The sequence below is a fragment of the Anguilla rostrata genome, chromosome 6 (assembly GCF_018555375.3).
Source record: "Anguilla rostrata isolate EN2019 chromosome 6, ASM1855537v3, whole genome shotgun sequence".
NCBI lineage: Eukaryota > Metazoa > Chordata > Actinopteri > Anguilliformes > Anguillidae > Anguilla > Anguilla rostrata.
This window is the reverse complement of record NC_057938.1, coordinates 29,489,876-29,515,762: the sequence shown is the minus strand read 5'-3', so window position 1 is coordinate 29,515,762 and position 25,887 is coordinate 29,489,876. Positions and strand designations below refer to the sequence as shown.

The following is a 25,887-nucleotide window of genomic DNA, read 5'->3' as shown; positions in this document are numbered from 1 at the left end:
TCTACTTGAGTCATTATTATTTTAAAGTAACAATACTTTTACTTGAGTACAGTTTTTGGCTACTCTACCCACCTCTGGTAGGTACCTACTGCATGATATGAATGGGGTGATTTTTAAAGAGATTGGGATCCATTAAAATAAAATAAATTTGCGGTATTTACCATTTCAACAGGTGTTCACTTTTCACTTTGTTGTTGTTGAGTTTTAACAGTCAGCCTCACGAAGGATACAAACCTGATCAACACTGATGTTTTTTGATTGCTGTTAGTGATTCTAAGCAACCATGGGTGTTCAGTTGCTTCGGAAAATTACGTCAAAATGTGAGAATAAAGTCATAGGATTTTTTTTGTCTCCAAAATACATTTAAGGTATATGTTTGTGCAAAAAGAGTCAATTTTTTATGCTAATTTATAGATGTCCAGAACACAGTAATGGGGTGATGAAGTTATACCAAAATCAGTACTTGGTGAGCCCATGATGATTGCAGCCCATCTGTGAAATGACACCAATGTGATGTTGAGGTTGTTTTATTTAAAATCGTCATTTTATTTTGGCAAGATCACTGATCGGTGACCCCATCATCCTCACCTTGCACTGTTCTGCCTCAGTCCTGAGGACTTCCGTGGAGGCTGACCCCTCCCGGAGGAAGAGCCCCAGTGTGTCCTTTTCCAGACACATGTCACGAATAGCTCGCGCAGTCTTTCCTGTCTCCTTTCTGGAGTGTACAAACACCAGAACCTGCAAGAGACCAATTTTTACATCATTAGATTTCCTGTATGAATCATCTCAACCTCTAAGCCAACTCACTTTTAAAATGGTTTGTCAGACGCAAACCATCCAATTTTCCCAAGATATTCGCATGACTTCCAACTAGGCTATTTCAGTAGAGAAAGAAAAAATAAAGAAAAATAGTTTTTGGTATATATTTATTTTCCAGGTTCAGATGAATATGGAAATGAAATACAAAACACAGGAAATTGTAAACAATCACGCAAATACAAAGAATGAATTAATTTCAATGAATAATTTAATGAATTTAAGTTCAATGCAGCCAGGTATGCTAGTAAGCCGTATAGCCGTACAGCCGTAGAGGTAGAATTACCTGGTTCTTGCCAGCATGCTCCATGATCTTCTCGTAAACAATTTCATTCATAATTTGGAAGCGCTTGATGGCCTTCTTTTCAGTGATACCAACATAAGTCTGTTCCAGGGGTACAGGGCGAAAACTTGACAAAATAAAGAAAAAATTAAGCAGAACATTCAGTAATACAGTGAAGGCACATGAAACAGCACAATCACCATAGCACTGCTTGTACCACAATTAATCTTTCTTGCAGCTCCATGCCTCCCCCCCAACCCCAACAACAAATGCATGCAAAACATTAGTACTTTACATTTCTATACAAAATCCAATATAAAACGTCATTCTGGTTTAAAAATCTTTCTCAAGAACATTTCCGTAGTTTTGCCTAGAAGGGCCCGAGAATAGAGTAAGATTGTGGACCCCCTACAGTACCCCTGGTTGATGGGATTCGTAGACACAATAATCTACCTTCCCCTCCAACCTGAGAATCCTCAGAGACTTTTCCATGTAATCTCTAGCCTAAATCGTTTTCAGAGGGGGAACTTCATCATAAATTATAAGGTAGATGCGGCAGACAGCAAACAAGGAGCTGACTACACCAAACACCAGGCAGCAGTTAAATCATAATATGGTCAATTATATGGAAAAGTGGTGGGCCATTGGACATCAAGAATGATGTATTCATTCTGATGCTGTATGTGAAAGGAGATTGAGATTAATATTATTATTAGGCGGTCAAGCAAAAATGGCTGACCATGCCCGAAATATAGGTATGCCACAAATTTATGCCGATGGCAATGATATTTCAGGGCATGATAGACCACCATATTTGTGGACAAGCGCACACAACCTCACAGTGTTATAGTACAATATGGCCTGTAGGGGGGACTTCTCGCAAAACAATCATTTGCATTGCTCCATTAGGTTAAATTGGAGCTAATTTGACTTGAACTCTAAAGCTGGCAGTATACTCAGTAAGAACAAAGAACTTCAGGATTGAGAACCACCGGCGAACATGTCCACAAACACTGTTGTCGGTATACTCAGTGAGAACACTGCACCGTTTAAAGTCACTCCATGCCGCTGTGGCTTGAATAATTACGAGGCAGCTATTAACTAGGGCTGGAATCTCGCCCAGACCTCCGTCTCGCGGCTACGTCATGGATGTATAAAGAGAAGGGCTACGCAAGATGACAACACAAAACAAAAAGTTTAAAGTGGCTAAAGTGGGTTTATTTTATCTAGCTATGCAAAAGAAGAAAAAAAAAGGCGAAGGAGATGGTACGTTCGCCCTCGAAATCAGAGTAGGACGGAGAATGAAGAGTTTAAACGAGGGGGTCCACTTTCTCTTATTTCCGAATGTGTGCTAGGCGTTTTGATGACATGCTGAAACGAGTAGCACCATTCATCAAACATGCGGGAACTCACAGAATTCCCATCTCTACAGAAGAGAGATTGGCGTTGACTCTCCGTACATTAGCATGTGAAGTCTGCCCTCCGAACTCTCAACCGTGATGTAACCAACCATGTGATATTTGGACCAATAGCTAAGAGGGGGAGGTCGAAGAACAAGAAAGAATTTTTCCAAAAGTTCTCCCAAAGATTTTTCTGATAGAACTCAGTTTAGATATACACTGCCTTCTGTCTCTGTCAGCAAACCCCCCCCCCCCACATTCACATTCTGAGGACAGCACAAGCAGGCCATAAAAACCCCCACTTCTCACCACACCTCCCCTCCCCCAGACACACACAACTGAACTGTGTCAGTAGTTCCTGAGCCTTGACATACAGCAATTTTATATTTATGTAAAAGTATGATGGCCGTAAATAAATTGGGCTTCTTGAGGTATTAAAAATCTGTGAGCCCTAGATTGCATCACAAAAACTATACTGACATTTCAGAAAACTCATGCAAAGATGATCACCTTTTTGAAAGACATTACAAGACTTTCCCAACCGCTAACTCTAATCTGGTTAACTAGGAAATTTCATTTCCATGGGCAGGATATGTCGTGTGCTGTAGCTTCAGAAATTACTGCAAAAACTGCAAGATCACTTGCTATCAATTTCGATGCAGGTCACTTTTTGTAATCATGAAAAGACATCATCCATAAGGGTTATATGATCATATTTCCCATAAGGACAACTTTGTTGGGCAGCAGTTCATATTACAGTCCAGACTGTACATGTGAATAAATTTTCATTGCATCACTGTCACAACTTCACTTCTCCATCTTGAACCAACCTGGTGAAGAGAATTTTTTTCAATAATTGCCATCTCTGTAAATTGGGACTTTGCAGGCTAGAGCTACAGAGCATGCACATACTGTAATCCACTGGATGCAGCATTCAGCACTAGTGACTCACTGTGCATGCCTTAAGTGGGGCGTTTTAATTTAGGGGTAGCACGCTTTACTTGCATTTCACATTACATAAGCTCTTGTGGGAGAGAACAGAACAGGCAGAAACACAAGGATGTGTAACAGGGAATGGGGGAAAAAACTCAATAGCTCAAAGGGGAATTTTGTCTCCAGAAGGCAAGTGGCCTGGTAACTCCACCACCATAAGGACCGTGTGTGCATGTGCCAGGCTGGGAGGAACAAAGGACTGGACCTTGAACACTCCTTGTCTCCATCTCCCATTGAAGCATGCAATGCACATCAGCAGCACAGCTGTGGCAAGAAGGCAACTAAATTGTTACAAAACATTGTTTTTTTTTTTTTTGCAACAAATTGCACTCGCAGCTCTGTAGTTTACCTTTGGTGCTTTGCCCTTGAAATCACTGCTTGGTGCTATATTTTCAGATTAGAATTTGTTACTCTTTGGCAAAATTATGGATATTTTGGATACTTCAATATCCTCCACTGTACAGAAAAATGGTTCTTTTGAATCTTGGCATGTCTTGTGACATGCCAGAGGTTGCAGACATTTATATATTGTGGAGACATGCATTCTGCCATAAAACTGCCATAAAGATTGTTGCTTCATATTTGTTATTTTGGTATTGATAAGCGTGGCACTCCTTTCCAAACCTGTTATCAAAGTAGAATAGGCCACAAGCAGGATCCACTCGTAGGCAGGCTGCCACATCCTCGTAATTGGGCAGGGTGGCGCTCAGGCCCAGTAAGCGCACATCCTCCTGGGTGAGCTCCACATTACGGATTGTTCGGGCCACTAAAGACTCAAGAACAGGCCCTCGGTCATCGTGCAGAAGGTGAATCTCATCCTGCAAATAAATAAGACCTTAACTATGTGCACTGGATGATGACAAATTTACAATGTGCTTCAGTTTCCTATTAATGTTATTTAAAAAAATATTTATTTTCCTTGCTAGGTAGTTGAAGCACTACTCTTAATTCAATTTTATTTGTATAGACGCTTTAATCAGACGCATGCGCATTGCCAAGGTTATGGCGCTTGGCCCTAAATTAACTTCCACTCTGTGTTTGTTTATTATTGGGTTTGTGTTTACTGGCTAATATGACACTGATTACAAACAGAGTGAAAGTTAAACTGATGAGCAGACTGATGTTGGGCACAGGTTGTTGTACTGTGGGGTGCAACCTGACCTCAGGAACAAACTACATTTTGAAAATGTGTAAAAATACATAATTTAACTTTGTAACCCCACTAGGGAATTGTGAAACTAATTGCTTGAATCCCTGCGATTATTATAGCTGGTACTTGCCCGTTGTTACTTCGTATTTTTTGAGAAATAACTGGACATTGTTAACTATTAAAATGTAAGTCCTATAAAAAATACACATAATAAACTGTATTTTAAATTAAAGCCGCAAGCGGCGTTCGGAGGGGTCCAAGCATTGGCACAATTGCGCCCCCTATGGAGCGATTTTTAAATGGTTTTGTCCTCATGATCATATACCTTCACCTAACATATCTACTGCATTGCCATGGACGTTTCTGTTACTATGTCATAACACTAAAGGCTGTTTTATACTTCTGCATAGTACACGTAAAAATGGGTCTGTGTAGGGGTTGTGCGCAATGTGCAGCATGTGCGACGGTTGCAGACCATTGCCACGTTGAAGACGCATACCTCTTCAAGAAATTAAAAGCGCGTAGTCAGTAACCAGTGCCCGCATACACCGTAAAGAAGATGATTGGTTGACTGCTGACATGAGGTCACTGGAAACGTTAAATATGGGGCTAAAAGCGCTTTTGTCAGGTGAATGTCTTCGTTGCAACAAGTTTCATCTAGCTGAGCAATTTTGTGGTCACTGGTGCAGTGTTTAGAAGGTCTGGAAATATGAATGAAGGTCTTGTCTTTTGAACTATAATGGTCAGTAACACAATCTAATTACGTTGCCTGCGCAACCTGTGCTATATGCCGCACATGTATAAATGATCTGGCCCTTCGTGAGTGCCGCACACAACGGAAATGCAGACTACACAAAAGTATAAAACAGCACTTAGATGGTCCGGCGTGTATGTAGAGCTGCAGGGCATCCGCGCCGCAACTAAAATAGGCGTCAGACACATATTCCAAACCATTGCTCATCGTATCAGAGAATGCACATTTCAGAGCGCCTCACAGACAGATAGAATAACAACACATAAATACACATTTCAAATACTAAATATGACATTGAGAAAAAACTAAACAAGACGAAATATCAACTCGCGACCTGCGTGCTGCGCGTAGAGTAGCCTACCATATTATTTATTTAGACGTTGGCAGATAAGAAAATTTTCGGTTACGCTGACCTACAAAACGCTATTCCAAAAGAAAAATCAGACATGTTATACATCGTTAGAAAGCTTATACTCACACCTACTGAATAAATGAATTGTCAATCAAGCCAAATTGTACTAAAAAGGGCGACAACGCCGTAAACAACAGGTGTGGTATTACGTACAACTATTTTAGAAGGTAACCTACCCAGGCATCACAAATGCACGTATATTTCACAAACGGATTGTCCAAGACAATATATGACCACGCAGTCTCAAAAGGGACATCTCTCCACGGAAAACCAATGGTAAGATTGTATATTTATTCTATTGTTAGTCCCAGATATTGACTGTAGAATGACATGGTATAATTGTTAAAAACTTTGTATCGTTTATTTCGTTATTCAGTGAGCAGCGTTTTCACTGCTGTATTTTAGGGCTAATGTCGGGTTTATCTTGTTGCCACGGAATACGATTTCTCTCAGCATAAAGACGGATTCAAAGACTAAACGAACTCACCCGATATTGTCTTCAAATGAATCCATGCTCAAGAAAAGTAATTATTCATTCTCTCAAAAAGGTTTTACTAACAAACTTTTAGTAGCCTAGCATGCACTCTGGCTGGCATTGTCTTCCATTGCTTCCCTGACGTTCAGACCCTCCCCTCACTGATAAAAACTAGACCCTACGGTGTCTGATTACTTGCGTCGCCATGGATGTCTTCTAGCCGCTTGCCGTAAAAAAGTTTACTAGATGTCGTAACACTTTAGATGTGGAGCTACAGCTGTTCCACCTCAACCACCACCCCAACTAATAAAAAAGTCCAAATGGCCTTTTAAACATGACCCTTTTTTATAGCGCCATTATCTGGACGACATAGGTGATTTGTAGTGCCTGAATAGTGGGAGGTCATAGGAACCCACCTGCCAAATTTGGTTGCTCTAGGACTTATGGTTGCTGAGCCTCAGACAGTTATAGCGGAGAAAAAAAAATAATAATAGTAATCCTAACAGATACAATAGGGTTCCACACCAGCACATTTAGTCATACTAGTACAGCCTTATTTACTATATCAACTTAAGACAATCGTAATTATCTCATCACGACCTGTTAAAGCCAGTCTAGAGGGACTCTGTTGTTATTGCTTGTTTGCGGACGTCTGACAGAAGTTAAGTTAGGGCCAGAACAACGCACATGCGCAGGAACATTTGTTTATGTTGTTACCGTTGAAAGCGTCTGTAAGCACTTTTTACAGAGAACTGTCACAAAGACGTTTACAGAGTAGCAAGGCAAGAAAGCAAAAAGAGCAAACACCAGACCTGAAGTCTCAAATAGCAAGCACATAAAGTACAAGTGGGGAGAAAACCCTACTCTTCCGAATTATGTGCACACAGACAATGAACATGTCAAAACATTTCATTTTCACATTTAGCAGCTAGGTGAAAGGCAAAATGAAAAGCCCAGATGGGAGGTGTGATTTGTTCAAGGAATTAAGACGATATTGGATTCAAGGTTTAAAAATGGTTTTCACCACAGGTTAAAAAGAAGCCTAACAGTATGACAGATACTCACAATGATGATGAGACGGACCAACTGGGTGTAGGTACGCTCCCCACCTTTGCGTGTAATGATATCCCACTTTTCAGGTGTGCAAACAATGACTTGGGTAGCATTAATCTCCTCTTTACACAACTGGTGATCTCCTGTCAGCTCTTCCACAGTGATCCCATAACTAGCCAGGCGCTGGAGGAGGTAAGAGAAACAGGCAAGATGACAAATACATGATTTTCACACAAGAAACTATATAAAATGATTATTCAAAGTCTGTCCTTAAGGCTTTCTTTTCACCTCCTGGGGTTTTGAAATAGTAGTATCTAAAGGTCTGGCCAGACAAGGTCAAACTATGTTTTGTTGAAGCGAAAATATGTTAAGAACCTACGTCGGGAACAAACTTAAACATGAAATTTCTGTTAACATCTTTTGGCAGAAATCAAGAGCTTACATACATTTCTTCTAGCCAGTTTACAGACATTCTATTCTTGATTCATGAATTTGTCCCACTCATCCTTGCAGAACCACTCTAGTCGAGAGATTGCATTGCACTGCATATTTCTCTCCACAGACTTTAAACAATATTCATGTCTGGGGACTGTTAAATCTTTAATCTTTTGAGATTAAATCTCAGGCAAGGCTCCGTACAGCCATATGGCAGCAAGGTCGTACAGCTTCCATGTGATCCATTGCCAGTGACACGGTAGCTGCAAAGGCTTGCCATCTTATCAACACCCAATATATAACATAGGTGACATTTCTGGAAGCATTTCAAATGGCCTCTCAAGTTTGTATGCTTACTACCACATCAGTTATAATTAAAGAGAAAAAGACAAAAAGAACCAACCAACATGGTGATAAGCGTTATTGCATTCAATGATTGCCATTACAGAATGTCCCAGCACCACACTATATGCACTCAAATACAAGCACCATCAATTAAAGACACTAGTTAAAAAATTGTATGCTGCATTTGTGGACACAAGCTCTGCTGAAAGAGTGATGCAAGATATGTAGTTCCAAATTAGACACATGGGCATGTTGGAAATGAAGCATACTTTATAAAAGCTAAATTTGTAGACTATTGCCAATTTACTACACAGAGTACCTACCCTAAGAGAATGAATTAGGCCCTTTAAGAGATGATCCATAATGTATCAGCACATAGTGTTAGAGTGCAGGCTGATGTTAGTGTCAGGGTGGATAAATTTAATTTCCTTGTTTGAATGCAAACAATTCACTTAAAACATAATTGTTTGTGAGTAATACTGTATTCACTTGCTAGCAAGCAGTCACCAGTCATTAGTTTATTAGGTGTGTATGAGTGTGAAGGCTGCTTAACCCATTAAGAACGGATGCAACATTTGCGTGTATATCCGTTTAAGACTGGGTGTGACGTTTGTATGCTTCTCCCTTTAGAGCCGGATGCGACGTGAGCGCTTTTAGATGCTGTCGTCGTTTTCAAGACACGTGACCGAATAAATGCATCATGATTCGCTGAAATACACATTGGGATGGCAATTATACATCAATTCAGCGAGAATGCAGAGTATTTTTTAAAAGCTTACGCCATCTAGTGGTGAAGAATGGAATCATCCAAGTACTGACACTACAGACAGAAAATGCAGTGTGCCCGAAATTAACAGTGGACACAACAGTGCGCCCGTTTCTGTTACAAGTGTGTGAACAAACTGTGATACAGTTATTGCACTATCACTGCCAGTTGTTTGTTTTATTGAAAATATGGCTGGAAACAACAAGCACATTTGTCAACATTTTCAGTTTTATAGATTTTTTTAAAAATGTTAATGAACATTAGGGCAAAGGCAATAATTAAAGCCAAAGGATTAAGCTCTCAAATGGTTTTTATTTCATTTTCAGTTTCTATCGGCTATAGAGGCTGATAAATAAAGGTTTTAGTGAATGCTGACAATTCTGTCAAGTTTTTCAGAAAACCCTCAGGTTTTAGGAGGTTGTTCACAACAATGCCTTAGGTTTCAGAATGTTTTTTTAGAGGGCACCTTAGGTCTAAATGGGTTAACCAGGTTCTACCAGGACTTGTCATTGTGCCTATGGTGGAAAATGGGTATTACAGCTAACATTTGCATACTAAAAGGTTAATCAGGTGCTCATCCATCCTCGTCAATTTAGGAAGCTACAGCAACTCCGGTTCTTAACCGCACCTGAAGATAACACTATATACTCAATTTCCCTCACCTTGCTGAAACTGCCCACCATCTCTTGCACAAGTGAGCGCATGGGTGCTATATAGATAATCTTGAAGTCATCCACATTTATGGTGCCATCCATATTGATGTGCTTCCCAATTTCCCGCAACATAGCCATCAGTGCAACATTGGTCTTTCCTGCCCCCTATAGACAGAAAAAGGACAGGCTGATTAAGAGGGACATGGAAGAGTGACAAGAAAGAAAGTGAGAAGGAGATACCAAGAACTTGTGGCATGCTATTGACTGAACTTACATACATGCCAAAGGCTTTAACAGAATGTCACTTACAGATGTAGGCCACCAGTGTCTCATTTTACAGTTACTCAGCAGATGCAGAGCAACTTACTAAACTGGATAATATCAGTGTTACTGAATACGGAAGAGTGATATAACCAAAAAGGCACAGAAGGCCCACTTATAATCAAGAAGTAAAAAGTTAACTGAACAAGCCAACACCCCATCCCCTAAACAAAGCTTCTCAATGTCAACAATTCTATGTAAAATAGTAAATTCCAAATATGAACCAAATTAAACATTCATAATTCTCATCCTGCTTGGAAGCAGTGTTGTATTACTGCTCCACTTCAAATTACAACTTACTGTGGGAGCGCACACCAGAAGGTTCTCGTCTGTCTCCATGGCAGTTTTGAATAGTTTGCTCTGAATGCGATTGAGAGTTTTGAATCCCTCAAATGCTGCTTGCGCATATTTCGGAAGCTTCTCAATTGCTACCAGCACCTATTATGGGGTACATCTGATTATTAAACCGTCATAGAATAAAATTATAAATACTTCCATATTTGGCAATAAATTAAAAAACCTGTCATTTGCCTCAAACATTTTTTAAAATATCACTTAGACCCAGAGGGAAACACACAGATTGTTATACCATAGTTAAAGGCTGAAACAATAATAGAAAGGCACATGTAAATGCATGCACGAAAGACAAACCTCATCCTCTGCAAATGGTTTTGGTTTCAGAGCAGGAACATGAACCTCCTCATAGCCCTTGCGTTGTTTGCGGAAGGAGCCATCTGGCAACTGGCAGCGCTTATTGGCCATAAAGTGGCTGCCTTGAGTGAACGCTAGGTCTTCTAAATCCAGCAACTGCCGAGGAGCCAGAGACTGGAGAAGGAAAGAATGAATACTTCAGTACTGGGCAGCACCAAACACTCAGATAAAACTAATAACATAAAACCAAGTAAAAAATCTTTGCAGCTGTCTTAGTACATAAGTATATTAGCATGCTCACAATTATACAATCTAAATCTAGTTTTAGTCCACCTCTTCAAGCACACACCACCTAAGCCTTATGTTCTTTGTGAGAATAAAATTAGTGGCTAGCTGCTAGATTAGCTGCAGGTGCAGTAGCCTGTTTGCTGGTTGCCATAAATGAGGTGGCATGACAGTGATGCATTCGGGAGGGAGGCGGTAAGCCTTAAGATAACTAAAATTGCACACAATGAATGTCCCAATTATACAAAAAAATCACTAAACTGGGTGTCTTATAGACTATCAAGATTTCATGAGTTGGTTAATGTTTGAAACCTATACAGTACACTACATGTGTGATAGAAAATAAGCTTGCTGACTGTGTTTAACTGTATGAAATTTTTGTGTTTATAACAAAATTATGTAGGTAACTAAATATGTAAAATAGATAGGTACCAGGAAGGAACGACCTTCGAGGAGGAAGAAATGTGGATGAGCTGAGGGAGTCAGACAGATAAAGTTCTGGGTAACTGCAAGACTTTTTTGGTACAAAGGGGAGGCAAGTAGCTTGACAAGTGTCTGAGAAGGTCACAAATATGTAAACATAACTTAAGGGATACTTTGCAAATGGTGTAAAATTCATAGTTAAAAGTACATTTGCTATAAGTATATACTCAGGTGGTAAATGTATGACCACTGCTAGCAAAATGTCATATCCTAATCAATAGCTTGTGTGTTTCTATTTAAAACTGCATGTGTTGTGTGTGATGTCAAATGAAGATAAGCTGTACGAAACAAGATTGTATGCGAAGGGAAAATAAGTTCGATAAGAAGGACACCCTCCCCCGCCTTGAGGCAACAGGAAATTAGACGTTTCGTCAAGGTTTCTGGGGTGAGGCAAAAAGTTTCTCAGGAAAACAAAGTTGGTATGGGCGGGGGAGTAAGAAAGTGTCATGCCATGTGCAATTATCTCACAGAAAGATAGCGTACAGAAAGATATGAGCAGAACTTGTAAACAGAAGTTTGAGACTCTTCTCAAACACGGTGATGAGTGCTTGAACAATTTCTCCTATTTGGCCAAATAAAATTGTATTGCTGAATTACTCTGTGACCTGACTAAATTATTTGTTTCCATTGAAGGTAAAATCCACGACACAAGTCAAGAGCGGCGAGTTTGGATGCACCAATGCAATGACTTTGTTCCCTCAGAAGTTGTAACTGCAATGGATTGTGGGCAATGTTTTTGACATGACCATGTATTTGGCAATAAGTACCTTACCCTACCTGGAAAACTACAGCTTTGTTCTCCATTTGATTTTGTGCTAGAAACACACTAAAGTGGAAAAGTCTAATGGAATGGTGCTACAACCACATCAAACAAAATATAATTTAGATAACTGAACCGGTCAATTGGTAATTTTAGAATGTGAAAACAATCAAAGAATTTTATTAATGGCTCAGCACTAGCCTACATTCTACAGAAATGATGGAGGTCATCTGATTTTGGTGTGAAAGGAAGACAAAAGTGAGGACACAGCATTAGACAGACAAGATAAACAGACATCCACAATCAACGTACGTCTGTGTACAATCAATCTTAGACTGAAGGGCTGAAGTTACCTGTGTTTCGGTGCATATGTAAATGTCTGTGTTCATATGAAAGTCCTCACCTCTTCATGATCTAGGTCCATGGCCTCCAGGTCATTGTCCAAACGAGACTTCCTCACCCTCTCCCTACGAGATCGCTCCTCCTGCAGTTATTTGTATGAAACATAAAAGGCCCATCAATACTGTATTGATCACATCTGCGCAGGCTTGCTTGCAATGGTAATTTAATTGCATCTTCATATTTGTGAGTGGAAATTCAAATTCAAGAAATTCAAACATGACTATAAGAATCCTACATACCATAATGCAGTCACTACAAATATTTCTTTCATGAAGCCTTTGTTTTTTAAATACCTAAAATAAAATAATTAAACATTTAAAACAAACATTAAAATACAAAAAATACTTGTATATAGCAAGCAACAGCCCAGTAAAATCTGCAGCTTTGCTGCCAGTTGAATGAACAACAGTTTAGTCCTATGAACAAAAAAATTAAATAAAAAACAAGCAAAAAAAATTAATTCAATGCCAATTAAAACAGTTACAGACACTAGCTAGGTAGCATGTTAGCAAGCCACAGCTACTGCAGCGTAGTCCCAATTCTGAGCTTCATTATAGCAAACAATGCTTGTAAAAGAAGCATTGTTGAACAATATAAATTATAAATTATTTATATAAAATAATATAAATTATTTTTGAAATTGAGTGTCTTTAAATAGGTTAGTGGTATTTTATAATGAGGATATTTCACACTAATATAAGCCTTCGTTGGTAGCTCAGTAGTTATTGTGATGCATGCAACAGTTATGGCGTGAGAGTTGGAACATTTCCAAAACGCGGTGGATGGTTGAAAATTGTTTTCATGTCGTCCCATCCCCATACTACAAAACATTACATACTGTACAGTACAGAAATACATACAAGAGCTAATTATTACACATTTAGATATGGTACCAGAGTGTGACAATGTTTTTGCATTATATTTAAATCTGATATCAATGTTTCATCTTAAACCTTCAGAAGGGGCTCATTTATATGCTTTATAATGGACATTTTATTCATTTTGGGAAAGATTTTGGATATGTTTCTGGACCCCTAGATATTTTAGACCACGGACAGAAAGCTTGTAATACCCACTTTAAAATGATGCAACAGTGAGTTTCTTGAGTCAAAGCAGTTGATTTGTCGTGAAATACGTGAATATGTTGTGATTTACAGCAATGCATACTTCAGACATTTTGGACAGATTTGGAGATGCTGGGTACACTGCTTAGTTTTTCATAGATCTTTAGTAGTTCTGCATATCCACCCTTAGATTTTATGAACGTGTGGTCAAGGAGTTTTTGATCCAGGATATGTAGGCTATAGTTTAACCTACAGTATTTCATCGCAAACTAAAAAAGAGCAAATTCATTTTGGATTTTTTGTCTAGACAATCAAACATGTGACATTTTATCTCTTCCAAAATTATGAATACAAATTAATCTAAGTTTGTATTGTAAATGGTACAACTATCTTGCTTCATTTAAGCCATTTTTCAAGTCTGTGGTGTTCAACAGGTTAAACAGGGTGCCCCCTAAAAGCGTACAGGATTGGACAGATTTGGCATGTGGGCTAAGCGGTTAAGAAGCCTTGGAAACTTCTGGTTCAGGTTAGTTCTGTTTTCAAATGTTGCATTAGAAGTCACGACTTTTACAGAACAGGAAGGTGGTCGTGGAAAGAATGTGCTTCCACTGGCAAAAAAAAAAAAAGTTAATTTTTCCCTACAATATAATGGACACAGTGACCAAAGACATGGTCCCTTCCTCTAAAACCACCACCATGTCAAAACAGTGCCAAAACTACAAACAAGAAAAACCTCTAAATGCACGGAGATAAATTATTGAGTTAACAATGCAGATGTGTTCAAGTAATTCAGGGCAAATGTCTAGAGTAAAGATGGTCAGTGGAGTGAAACATAACCCATCACATCTGCGTGACAACTGAGGATATCACCAGGATAATGGATACTCACATATAAACAGTATAAGCCGCGTTTCCACCAAAATTACCCGGAACTTTCAGTCCCAGGAACTACGTTACCAGGAACTAAAAGGTTCCTTCAGCCAATGGTTGTCTGCGTTTCCACCGGGGTCTAAAGTACCGCGAAGATTAGGCAAATTAGCCCACTGACGTTGTCGTCGGTCCATCTGTCATATGATTTCTTCTGTAACTCCATACTACCACCGAAGTAGCCTACATTATTTTCTAATAACCGGGACAGCCCGGAGGGGTTTATTCCACTTATATACAACGGGTTACCAACAATGACTATATATGGTTACTTTTGTATTTATTGATTTTCATATATCCTCTCAAACACATTCATTAACAGCAGAAAACATGCACACGTTGTAAACAATTTGCTGTTTTATTACTTTCTCGTCGTCAATTCCATATAGGCTAATCGCAAAATGACAAGAATAGAACGAAAACTCGGACTTGCGTGAAAATGTAAATTAGTAGTGGTACAGCCACCGTTTGCTTTCCTTCGAAGTTACTGCTAGCCGAGCAGCGAAGTGTGCCCTCCAGATGCGAACCATGCACCATAAATGAGTCCATAGTCTTCCTGGTCTTTTCGTGGAATTGAAAAATGGCAGTAAAATTGAGTAAAATTACGGCAGTCTGAAAAAGCTAAAGGGAAGATTACTAGAATTAACCTGTTATTTTACCCGGATAAAAAGTGCGGAAGGTGATTTCCAGTTTGCTTGTACTGTATCACCAATGTTAATTATGCAGAACTACCGCATACCTCACATAACTGTATCAAACGTTTTGAGTCAATTACAACGTGCTAACAAAGAAAATCCGGAAGAAAATATTCAGCAACCGAATTAATCCGTTTGAATGTTTTGGTAGCCTACGTAATATGCTGTCCCAGCACGAATGCTTAGCATTTTATAAAACGAATACTAAAGCAAGAAAAGAACAGAAGAGCACACGTTATAATTCCAAGACGTTGACAGGCTATAACCAAAAGTAGGCTACTGCGCCGCATAACATACAAGTTTGATTTGTTATTATGAAAATAAATTGGTTTGCCGCTGCATATTTTCAAACATGGCGGGTAATGGCGGAAAATAAATACAACACAAATGCTACGAGTACTCGACCAATCAGAAATGTTCAGCGCTGCAAGCTCCACCCAAAAGGTTCCTGTACTTTCGGAAAGTACTACCCCCCGAGCAGGAACGTTTTGGGGGGTAAAACAAAGCCCCCAGAACTAAATTTAGACCCTAGTTCCTGCGGTGGAAACGCACTGAGTTCCTCAAAAGGTTCCTAGTTCCGGGGTATAGTTCCTGCGGTGGAAACGCGGCTTATAAGGTTCCTTCAGCCCATTGTTGTCTGCGTTTCCACCGCGGTCTAAAGTCCCGCGAATATTAGGCAAATTAGCCCACTGACGTATGAAAAAGCGACGTTGTCGTCGGTCCATCTGTCCTATCTGTCTTCTGTAACCCCATACTACCGCCGAAGTAGCCTACATTATTTTCTAATAACCGGGACAGCCCGAAGGGGTTTATTCCACTTATATACAACGGGTTACCAACAATGACTATATATGGTTACTTTTGTATTTACTGATTTTTATCGATTTAATCACCTGAAATTGAAATAGCCTATTCTTCCGCAGCCGGCAGGCATATTTTACCGTTGTCAAGCAAAACTGTTGTTGGTAGTTGAACTTGGACCGTTTTTATGCAACAAATAGGATATAACAGGCCAATAGTTAGATTGTAACTGTTTTATATATCCTCTCAAATACATTCATAACGTTTTTATGCGAACATTCCCTTTCATGTCTTGACATCCGAGGCGACAGAATGCATTCACATTCCACAAATAACTGGCAACAACAGCAGAAAACATGCACACGTTGTAAACAATTTGCTGTTGAATTGATTACTTTCTCATCGTCAATTCCATATAGGCTAATCGCAAAATGACAAGAATAGAACGAAAACTCGGACTTGCGTGAAAATTTAAATTAGCAGTGGTACAGCCACCGTTTGCTTTCCTTCAAAGTTACTGCGAGCCGAGCAGCGAAGTGTGCCCTCCAGATGCGAACCATGCACCATAAATTAGTCCATAGTCTTCCTGGTCTTTTTGTGGAATTGAAGAATGGCAGAGTAAAATTACGGCAGTCTGAAAAAGCTAAAGGGACGATTACTAGAATTAACCTGTTATTTTACCCTGACAAAAAGTGCAGAAGGCGATTTCCAGTTTGCTTTTACTGTATCACCAATGTAAATTACGCAGAACTACCGCATATCTCACATAACTGTATCAAACGTTTTGAGTCAATTACAACGGGCTAACAAAGAAAATCCGGAAGAAAATATTCAGCAACCGAATTAAACCGTTTGAATGTTTTAGTACGTAATATGCTGTCCCAGCACGAATGCTTAGCATTTTATAAAAACGAATACTAAAGCAAGAACAGAAGAGCACACGTTATAATTCCAAGACGTTGGCAGACTATAACCAAAAGTAGGCTACTGCGCCGCATAACATACAAGTTTGAAGTTATTATGAAAATAAATCGGTTTGCGGCTGCAGATTTTTAAACATTGAAATAAACGGTTGAAATAAAACACTGCAAGTAGTCGACCAATCAGAAATTTTCAGCGCTTGCGCCCCACCCCAAAGGTTCCAGTACTTTTGGAAAGTACTACCCCCCGAGCAGGAACTTTTTTGGGGGTAAAATAAAGCCCCTGGAACTAAATTTAGACCCTAGTTCCTGTGGTCGAAACGCACTGAGTTCCTCAAAAGGTTCCTAGTTCCGGGGTAAAGTTCCTGCGGTGGAAACGCGGCTATACATAACTGTTCATATTCGCTACACACTATAAATAGCCTATATTTTACATAATCGGCAGTTTCAGACAAGGGCAAATATTGTAATCTCCAATTTTAGTGAAGACCCATTCACTTTTAGCAGCCACAAACTGCTTGGAGCAGCTGCCAAGTGAAGCAATATGCTGCTAGAATGAATCAGACATGAAATGCAAACTTTCTGGCCAATGTCCGATGTATATTTTGCATGAGCTAGGTGTCGTGCTGTAATCTGAATTCAAGTTTCAATTCTGGATTAACATCTCTTGCTGAAATTATGAATAGGAAAAATGATGCTCGGCAAGTGAGCTACCAAGTATGACTAACAGAATACTCGTCAAGGACTGTACTTCTGAACTAGTTCATAACAAATTCATCGTTAACAAGCGTGAATCCGCAACAGCTGCGATCGCACACGCGCATGCATCCATGTGTGCACACAAACACGTGACCTCTTCTTTGGCTCATGACCAACCTTTCCAGAAAATCTTGTACAAATCTGTGAATCCATTCGGGAGTTATGCGCCTTTTTGTGATATGCCACGCCCATCGCCACACCCCCTCTTGGTCAATTGGCCTGAAAGTTACTCAGCTCTACCTTCGGTCATGACCAACATCGATGGCAACAGAGCTATAGAGCTGCAGTCACAGCTAAAAAGAAAACCCCACCACAGCAGCTTGCAAAGCTGGTTAAATTACCAAGAAAACAACTAGATTCCACGGAATGATTCCCATAGCTTTATAGTTGCCATACTGAGAAATCATATTAGCACAGTTTATAGATGGCCAAAACATTCTACAAAATTTGTAACCAGACCAGTTTAGGGTCATGGGATATTGGTTAATAACAGGCTGTAATAATAGGTTGTAATAACAGAATCTGCTAATAGATGTAAACACTCACACGAATGATGTCCTCCTTCTCAGTCTCCTGCAACTGGTAGAGAATTTTGGACAAATCTTGATCAGCCTCCATCTTTCCCATGATCCTTTCCTTCTCTGCTTCACTCTGGGCACTTGCCAACATGGTGCAGTACTGGACTGTTTGGGGGGGAAAAAAGCACAAGGGTGTGTATCAATGGAGGACTCAAGGGCAAATCACCAACACCACAAAACAAGCAACAATTTCAAAATGATAGCTAACAGATTTATTTCAGGTTTTATGTACTATATCAGATTTTCAGTGGGTCAAAAGTTTATATACACTTTGTTAGTATTTGGTGGCATTGCCTTCTAATTGCTTAACTTGAATCAAACACTTGAGGAAGCCTTCCACAAGCTTCTCACAATGCTGGAATTTTTGCCCATTCCTCCTGACAGAACTGGTGTAACTCAGGTTTGAGGGCCTCCTTGCTCGAACACGCTTTCTCAGTTCAGTCCACACATTTTTTACGGGATTCTATGGGGTCAGGGCTTTGTGATGGCCACTCCAATACTTTCACTTTGTTGTCTTTAAGTCATTTTGTTACAACTTTGGAGGTATGCTTAGGATCATTGTCCTGCTGGAAGACCCAGTTGCGACCAAGTCTTAACTTTATAGCTGATGTCTTGAGGGGTTTCTTTGGTATTTGAGATAATCCTCCTTCCTCATGATCCCATCTATTTTCTATTTTAAGTGCACCAGTCCCTTTCCCAGCAAAACTCCCCCAAAACATGATGTTGCCACCCCATGCTTCACAGTTGGGATGGTGTTCCATGGTTTAAAAGACTCACCCTTTTTCCTCCCTACATAGCGCTGATCATTATGGCTAAACAGTTTGTTTCATCTGACCAGAGAACACTCCTCCAAAAGACTAGGTCTTCATCCTGGTGATCACCTGCAAACTTTATTCTGGCTTTTTTGTGCCGGTCTTTGAGTAGGGGCTTCTTCCTTGCACAACAGTCTTACAGGGCATGGCAGTGTAGGATTCTCTTAATGGTGGATGAAGATACTTGGGTACCTGATGCCTCCAATTCCTTCACCAGTACCTTTGTTGTTGTCTTGGGGTTCAGTTGAACCTTTCAGACCAAAGTTCATTCAGCCTTGGAAGTGCCTCCTTCCTGAATGATGCAGTGTCTGTGTGGTCCCAAGATTTTTATATTTGCATACAACTGTTTGTACAGATGCTCGTGGTACCTTCAGTTGTTTGGAAGGAGGAACCAGCCTTGTGGAGGTTCACAATTTTTTTTTTTGAGGTCTTTGTCTTGGCTGAGTTGCTTGGTTTTTCCCATGGTATCAAGGGCAAAAAGGCAGTGGCGCAAAAGGTAGGTCCTTAAATACAGCCACAAGTGCCAATGAACTCCCAATTAACTCCTAATTATGACAATTGCCCAATCAGAAGCTTCTAAAAAGTCATGAAATCAATTTCTGGAATCTTCCAGACTGTTTAAAGAGACAGCCAACTTGGTGTATGTAAACTTCGGACCCACACTGGAATTCTGATTGTGAATTGATTGCTTTAAAAGTACCTCTGATGTGAAGAAAGTAGATGCCCTAATTGACTTGCCAAAAGAAATGTATGATAACATGAAATGTGCATAGCTGTGAAAAACTGAGTTTATCTGAATATCTTATAACTTTTGGCCTCAACTGTAAGCAGAGTGTAGTTGGAGTAGTCAGTGTTCCATTTGCTCTCTTCTGTGGCTTCTGATTGGTAAGATTAGTTATCACAAAGGGAAAGTTCTTTAAAACCTATACTTCCATTCTACTTTCTGCTTTCGCTTGTCATACTGTATATAGGTGCGCTGTATATTTGCTTGTTTGTTATTAAGGAGGCTGATCTTAGTGAATTTGATGCTGAACCCACAATAGGACAGCTTAATCATTGCCAGAAATTGAATTTGCTTTCAACTGTAGACTGCTATGAAATTGTTGCTGGGAAAGCAGATGTCTCAAGTTTGAGCAATGTTAATCTTTGTCTTGCCAGAAAAGAATATCACTCTAATGTTCGTACTGATCAGGCAGTAAATTATGCAACTACAATTAAAATTTTCATTCAAATAAAAACAATTCCAAACCTCAACCCAAAATGAAGTTTTAAAAAATGAAATTTGAGTCAAGGCAAAGGAGAAAAAAAAAAAAAGGGAAAAAATATTTGAAGCAGAAAAGTCTTTGCATTTATAGGAGATGGAGTTGGACATTTGTAAGCAGGGCTTTTCTTCCACTACCTTCCAGCATTGACAGGTGCTTTGGTGCTTTGTACCCCCTTTCATTGAGAAAGAAGTGGACAATTATTTCTCCCATTTTGAGTGGGTATCCACTTCATTGAACTGGCCTAAGGATGTTTGAAAAGTCCTTTTAAGGTGTGTTCTGACTAGTAAAGCTTTAAACTTTTTGTTTTGTGTTGTGATCTCGCATAGCCCTTCTCTTTATACATCCATGGCGTAGCCGCGAGACGGAGATCTAGTTGAGATTCCAGCCCCGGTTAATAGCAGCCTCATAATTATTTGTAATTATTCATGCCCCAGCAGCGTGGAGTGACTTTAAACGGTGCGGTGTTCTCACCGAGTATACAGACAACAGTGTTCGTGGACATGTTCGCTGGTGGTTCTCAATCCTGAAGTTCTTTCTTCTTACCGAGTATACTGCCAGCTTTAGAATGTCGCCAGCAGTGTATGCGCGTGAGCTCGACAATGCATTTCTCACAGAAAAGGTTGTTTGTCGCCTTTTTTTAGTTCATTACAGTGGTGATAGAAGTGACAATAATGAAGTGGTACTGTGCTGTTAGCCTTTATTGATCGCCATACAAGGTTAATGTGAAGTACAATTGGACAGCACTAACCTATAAAAATGTACTTTGAATGGCAGGCTACTTGCTAAATCAAACAGTAAATGTGAAAAACATTCGATATAGTCAGCGGCACCAAAATTTTCAGTCATACCCTCAATAAACGGCAAAAGTCCCAGTAGAAGATTGAATTAAATCTTTTAAAGTTATATATTTTCTGAAACGATATCGATTCCGCTTGGCCACCGTGAGCGTAAAGTTGCTATGTAAATTATGGAACACATGCGCAGAACGCCTAGGCCAATTGTAGTCCGATTGAAGCGTATACATGCCGTAGAAAATCGACCCCGAACCGCATTATCTAGCGGCCCGGGCTGCCAATCAAAAGTGAATGCATAAATAATTAGGACAGAACTGACACGCCCAGCCAGTCTGGAGTCTGCTATATTAAGAAATTCAGGTTTTACATCAAAGCAGGTTTTGTATCTTTTCAAAGTCTAATAAGTAGAAAAAATACATACATATTGTAATTTAGTAACCACAGGAACCTTTTTATATGTAAGAAAAGGGAGGCTGCACAGGGTCTTTAAATAGTCTACTTACACCACTATATCACCGAGGTTCAGAAAATGTAAGCCCGTGTTTGGTTAATTTTATTATGCAAATTCATTTAACTGAAGGTTTCTACAATGGCGATCGTGACCACGACATTTTGTCTTTTTGATTTTTGTGGATAAAATCACATTCATTATTTTATTTTCTGTTAAAAACATTTAATTCATATCCAGGGAGATAGCCAACTACTTGCACATTACATGACATGTGTAGCCATTTACTAAAATGATGGCATTTCAGGCTGGAAAATAATGTAAGTTGACACTGAAAACTTGTATGTAAGCCTACTCTTTTTACATCCAGAAAATGTATCAGCATCGATCGAATCAATTAGCAGAATCGGTAATGGAATCGGTATCAATAAAATCTTATCATTCCCATATATAACCAACCTGCTTTTAGCTTATAAGCCCACAAAGTCACTCCGTTCAAGACACCGAGTCCCAAGAATATCTAAAAACCTAAAGGGTGGTAGAGCTTTCTTTTACACAGCCCCACTACTGTGGAACACACTTCCAAAATATACACGAGTCGAACAGAGTCTCAATATTTAAATCTAGATTAAAAACACACCTTTATTCTCAGTCTTACAATCATCTATAGTCTGGAGACAGGGTGGGAAAATCCTGTAGCCATAGAGCATTATGGGGTGGCATCCTTTCCTTACTCTCACCTGTCAATCAGCTGTGACCCCAAATAACATAGGCTGGCTCTTGACAGACGAGTATGGTTGCACCCCACCCCCCTCTCCCCACGACTGCATCGGCTCTCGATCTTTGTCCTAGTAGCTATGCAGCCACAGACTATTCCTGGCACTATTCCTGGCAGGGCCACTTTGTAATCCCAAATTCCACTGTCACTTTACCCCCTGTTCTACTGCTCATTCCCTAATGGCGATTTCAATTTTCTTCCCCACACTGCCGACGGGCTTTTGTCCTAAATTTTGAGAGTGCTGTCATCTGGACTCCCCAGCACTACGGTCCAGCCCCTCTTTCGTCACCGCCTCCAACCTGCCCACTTCAGTCGCCACCTGCTGCTCCCCACCACCGCCACCCAGCCCCGCCCATCATTTGAGCCGCTACCTCAGGACTGTCATTTAGTTTCCACCAATTTGATCAATGTAAACATTAACTGACTAACCATGTTGGTCACCAATCTACACCCTGAGCCGACCAGAAGAGGATGGGTCTCCCCCTTGATCCTGGTTCCTTCCCATCTGCCACAGGGAGTTCTTCCTTGCTATTGTTGCTTTAGGCTTGCTCCGGGGGGGGTTAAAGCCACGGTTGTCTGGGAAGCGTACTTTTTGTTTTGAAATGCGCTATATAAATAAAATTTGCTTTGTAAAACTTTCACATATTTAATTTATTATTAAATATTTACCGTTACATACATGTGACAACTGAGCAATCCTGTTCTAGCATGAATCTAGCTGTGAACATAGCTAGTGAAAATGAAGATTATTCCACAGTAGTTTGAGTTTAATATACATTTACATGGATATGGTGTCCACCATTTATGTACAAGTTCCAGAACAATGTTTCTGCATAAGATGTAAGATTTTTGGCAGTGATTCAGGAAATTTGAGCCCGTATAACACGACAAGCTCGAGGGATGGTCAGTTAACCATGCTGGGTAGAGGAACCCATTTTATCCCCCCCTTTCATACCAAAGCAAAGCAGTGTCGAACCTGCGTAAATCCCAGGTCGTGAACACTGTTGCGAACCCAGATCGGATAACATGGGTTGATCCTTTCACATAAATTGCTTCAATGCGAAAGGAGTATAAGAGACTTTTGAGGCATCTTTCACTCAGCTCTTGGGCTGAATATCTAGGACAGGCTGTCCCACCAAAGAGTGGTCTCAAATTTACTTAATTTGTAGAGTATCTTTTGGACAGCGGAATGATTGAATTGCATGGAATTGGTTAGGAAACTCCTCCCAGAAGCTTTAGTATCAAGAATCTTTAGTCTGAGGGCCTTCAGAGAGCTCTTTTGATCTTGGCATGACATTACCACACTCAAGATTACGATCAAACTAGACCAGGTTTCTCATGGTTTATAAGTTGCATTAGAATGTTACACTCTGGTACATTTTCGTGCACCCTATTCTAATTCTGTATCCATTTGATAAGATAATAAAATAGAGGAGTACTGACTTTTTACACACAAGGAAACTGCACACTCTACACGTTCACTCATCGATACCACCAATGATACAGATTCACACCCACAGAAATATTTTCCTTTTATTTGTAAATTTAGATTATTCAAAATAAATTTTAACTTCCTTTTCCAAATACATCTGTGTGCCTCTCCCTTTTCGTCATGGCCACGCAAGGTTGTGACAAGAGCCTAATATGCAGATTTACTGACGGGTACTCACTCATGCGTCGATGCTGGCGCAGAATCTTTATGAAGTCAAAGGTGTTAAACCCAAGCAGTAGAACCAGCTGATTCTCACACTCCCTGTCATCACTGGCAGTCTGTGCAAATATGGAGAAGAACAAGCTTTAACTATAACAAATGCATTGTTTGATCGACATTAAACCAGGTTTAAAAACATTTTTTTAAAGACATGATTTCCAGAGGCTAAACCCCTCAAATAGCGATCCTTTTTGAGATTTCCATTTTTCACCACAGGTGAAATAGATTGCCAGCAATGGCTACATTTGTATTTCACAAACAGAAAGAGGGGAAAATGTAAGGGGAAAAAAACACGATCCCAAATCTATGTGGGAATTGGCAAAAAAAGAAACTGCTGTTGTACCAAATGATCAGACTATTCTTCTGCTGTGAGCAGATGCAGGGCACAGGTTGCATAACTAGCACATGGTTCAATGGTAGTTGGGGATGGTAGTTAGGGATTAAAAATCCACTGCAAATGACCAGTACTGACTATTCTTCTTTGTCACCTGGTTAGGCTACCACTATCCTTACTTTTTAAGTTAATTTGTAAATGTAAGAAATATTAATAAAATAAGAGAATTGAAGACTTGAGTTAGGAACAGTATTTCCTAGGCTTGGGATCGATGCCTTTTTCATGCATCTATAATCAGAAAGTTTTCCCGATGATTATCGATATATCGGCATTTTTCAGATAGAAATAAATAGGCGTAAATAAATAGACAAACCCTTAATTATATAAGTTGCGAAGGTTTATCGGTATTCAGTGTCATATAAGGATGCTTCCACAGGCTAATAATTTCAGCAAATCATAAATGTAGGCACACTGAATGAAAATAAGATTCTTTATTACGTACACATTCCCAAGAGAGATATTTTGTGTAGCCTAGATAGAACAATATTCTTACGTTATAGGCCAACATAAAATCGGTCTCATCTTAACAGCAAAACAAGTTAGCAAAACATTGGACGTTACATTCTAATTAACAGAACTAGGCGCAATGGCCAATGGCAAAGCTTAACCTAATGAACAGTATTTTTATTGAGGAATATGAGCATGTCCACATTGTTTGGATCTAAAAGTTAACGCTGGGAAGTGACAATGTTGCCAGCAGCAGAGAACACCCTCTCACTGGGGACACTAGTAGCAGGCACACTGAGGTAGCGTTTCGCTAGCCTGGACAGAGTTGTAGACCTAGTCTCAGTCAGTCAATCGCAGTGATCTGTTGCCATCACTTTGGCTGGTGGTAGGTCGGAGCTTGGAGCATGGGTCAAGGGAAGCGGCAATTTCCATAAACTGAACGACAGCCTCTGTTTGGTAGCGTGTGCTGAGGTCCCAATTTATTACAGCTTTACAGTCTCTCTGGATAGGCGAATCAGCAGCACATGGTGCTGATGCTGCTCGCAACTTCTGTTCAGTATCTCGGTGGCCTCTTTGAAGGGTTCAAGAACAGGTAGTAGGTCTTTAATCTAAGCAAGCTCGATTTCCACAAGGATGAGATCTGTCATCTGCCCTTCCGGAACCAATGAGAACTGCACAAATAGCAGGTTCCTGCTCAACAATATGGGTCATCATATCGTAAGCAGAATTCCATCTGGTTTCAATGTCTTGCACCAGTCGGTGCTGTGGTAGCTGTAGAAGGACCTGTTTGTCAGTGAGGGACCTGGATGCTGTGACACTGCGTTTAAAATGTCCAACAATGCACCTGCACTTTCCCAAAACTGTTCGGACCGCCCTTTCCCCTTTTCACGGCAAGGTTCAGCGTGTGGGCCATGCAACCAGTGGGTTGTCGCCCGAGGAGTTGCAGGGCATTTGCAATACTCCAAGCATTGTCAGAAACATACACAGGCAGTGGGTCACGCAGTAGAATTTCCCACTTACTCTCCATGTCTGCAAGGCTTTCACACAGGTTTTGTGC

The 25,887-nt window shown here is 40.0% G+C and overlaps 1 protein-coding gene across 1 annotated transcript in view; it reads right to left on the bottom strand.

Annotated features, from left to right (window-relative positions):
• Window positions 1-25,887, bottom strand: part of snrnp200 (small nuclear ribonucleoprotein 200 (U5)) — a 209,745-nt gene that overhangs the window by 149,578 nt on the left and 34,280 nt on the right. The window contains exons 9-18 of the mRNA XM_064341033.1: window positions 23,949-24,048; window positions 18,150-18,286; window positions 12,439-12,519; window positions 10,508-10,681; window positions 10,157-10,294; window positions 9,545-9,700; window positions 7,349-7,519; window positions 4,117-4,310; window positions 1,103-1,226; window positions 589-738 (exon numbers count right to left, since the gene is read on the bottom strand). Coding sequence (XP_064197103.1) covers window positions 589-738; window positions 1,103-1,226; window positions 4,117-4,310; window positions 7,349-7,519; window positions 9,545-9,700; window positions 10,157-10,294; window positions 10,508-10,681; window positions 12,439-12,519; window positions 18,150-18,286; window positions 23,949-24,048 — 1,425 coding nt within the window. The remainder of the gene's footprint in view (window positions 1-588; window positions 739-1,102; window positions 1,227-4,116; window positions 4,311-7,348; window positions 7,520-9,544; window positions 9,701-10,156; window positions 10,295-10,507; window positions 10,682-12,438; window positions 12,520-18,149; window positions 18,287-23,948; window positions 24,049-25,887) is intronic.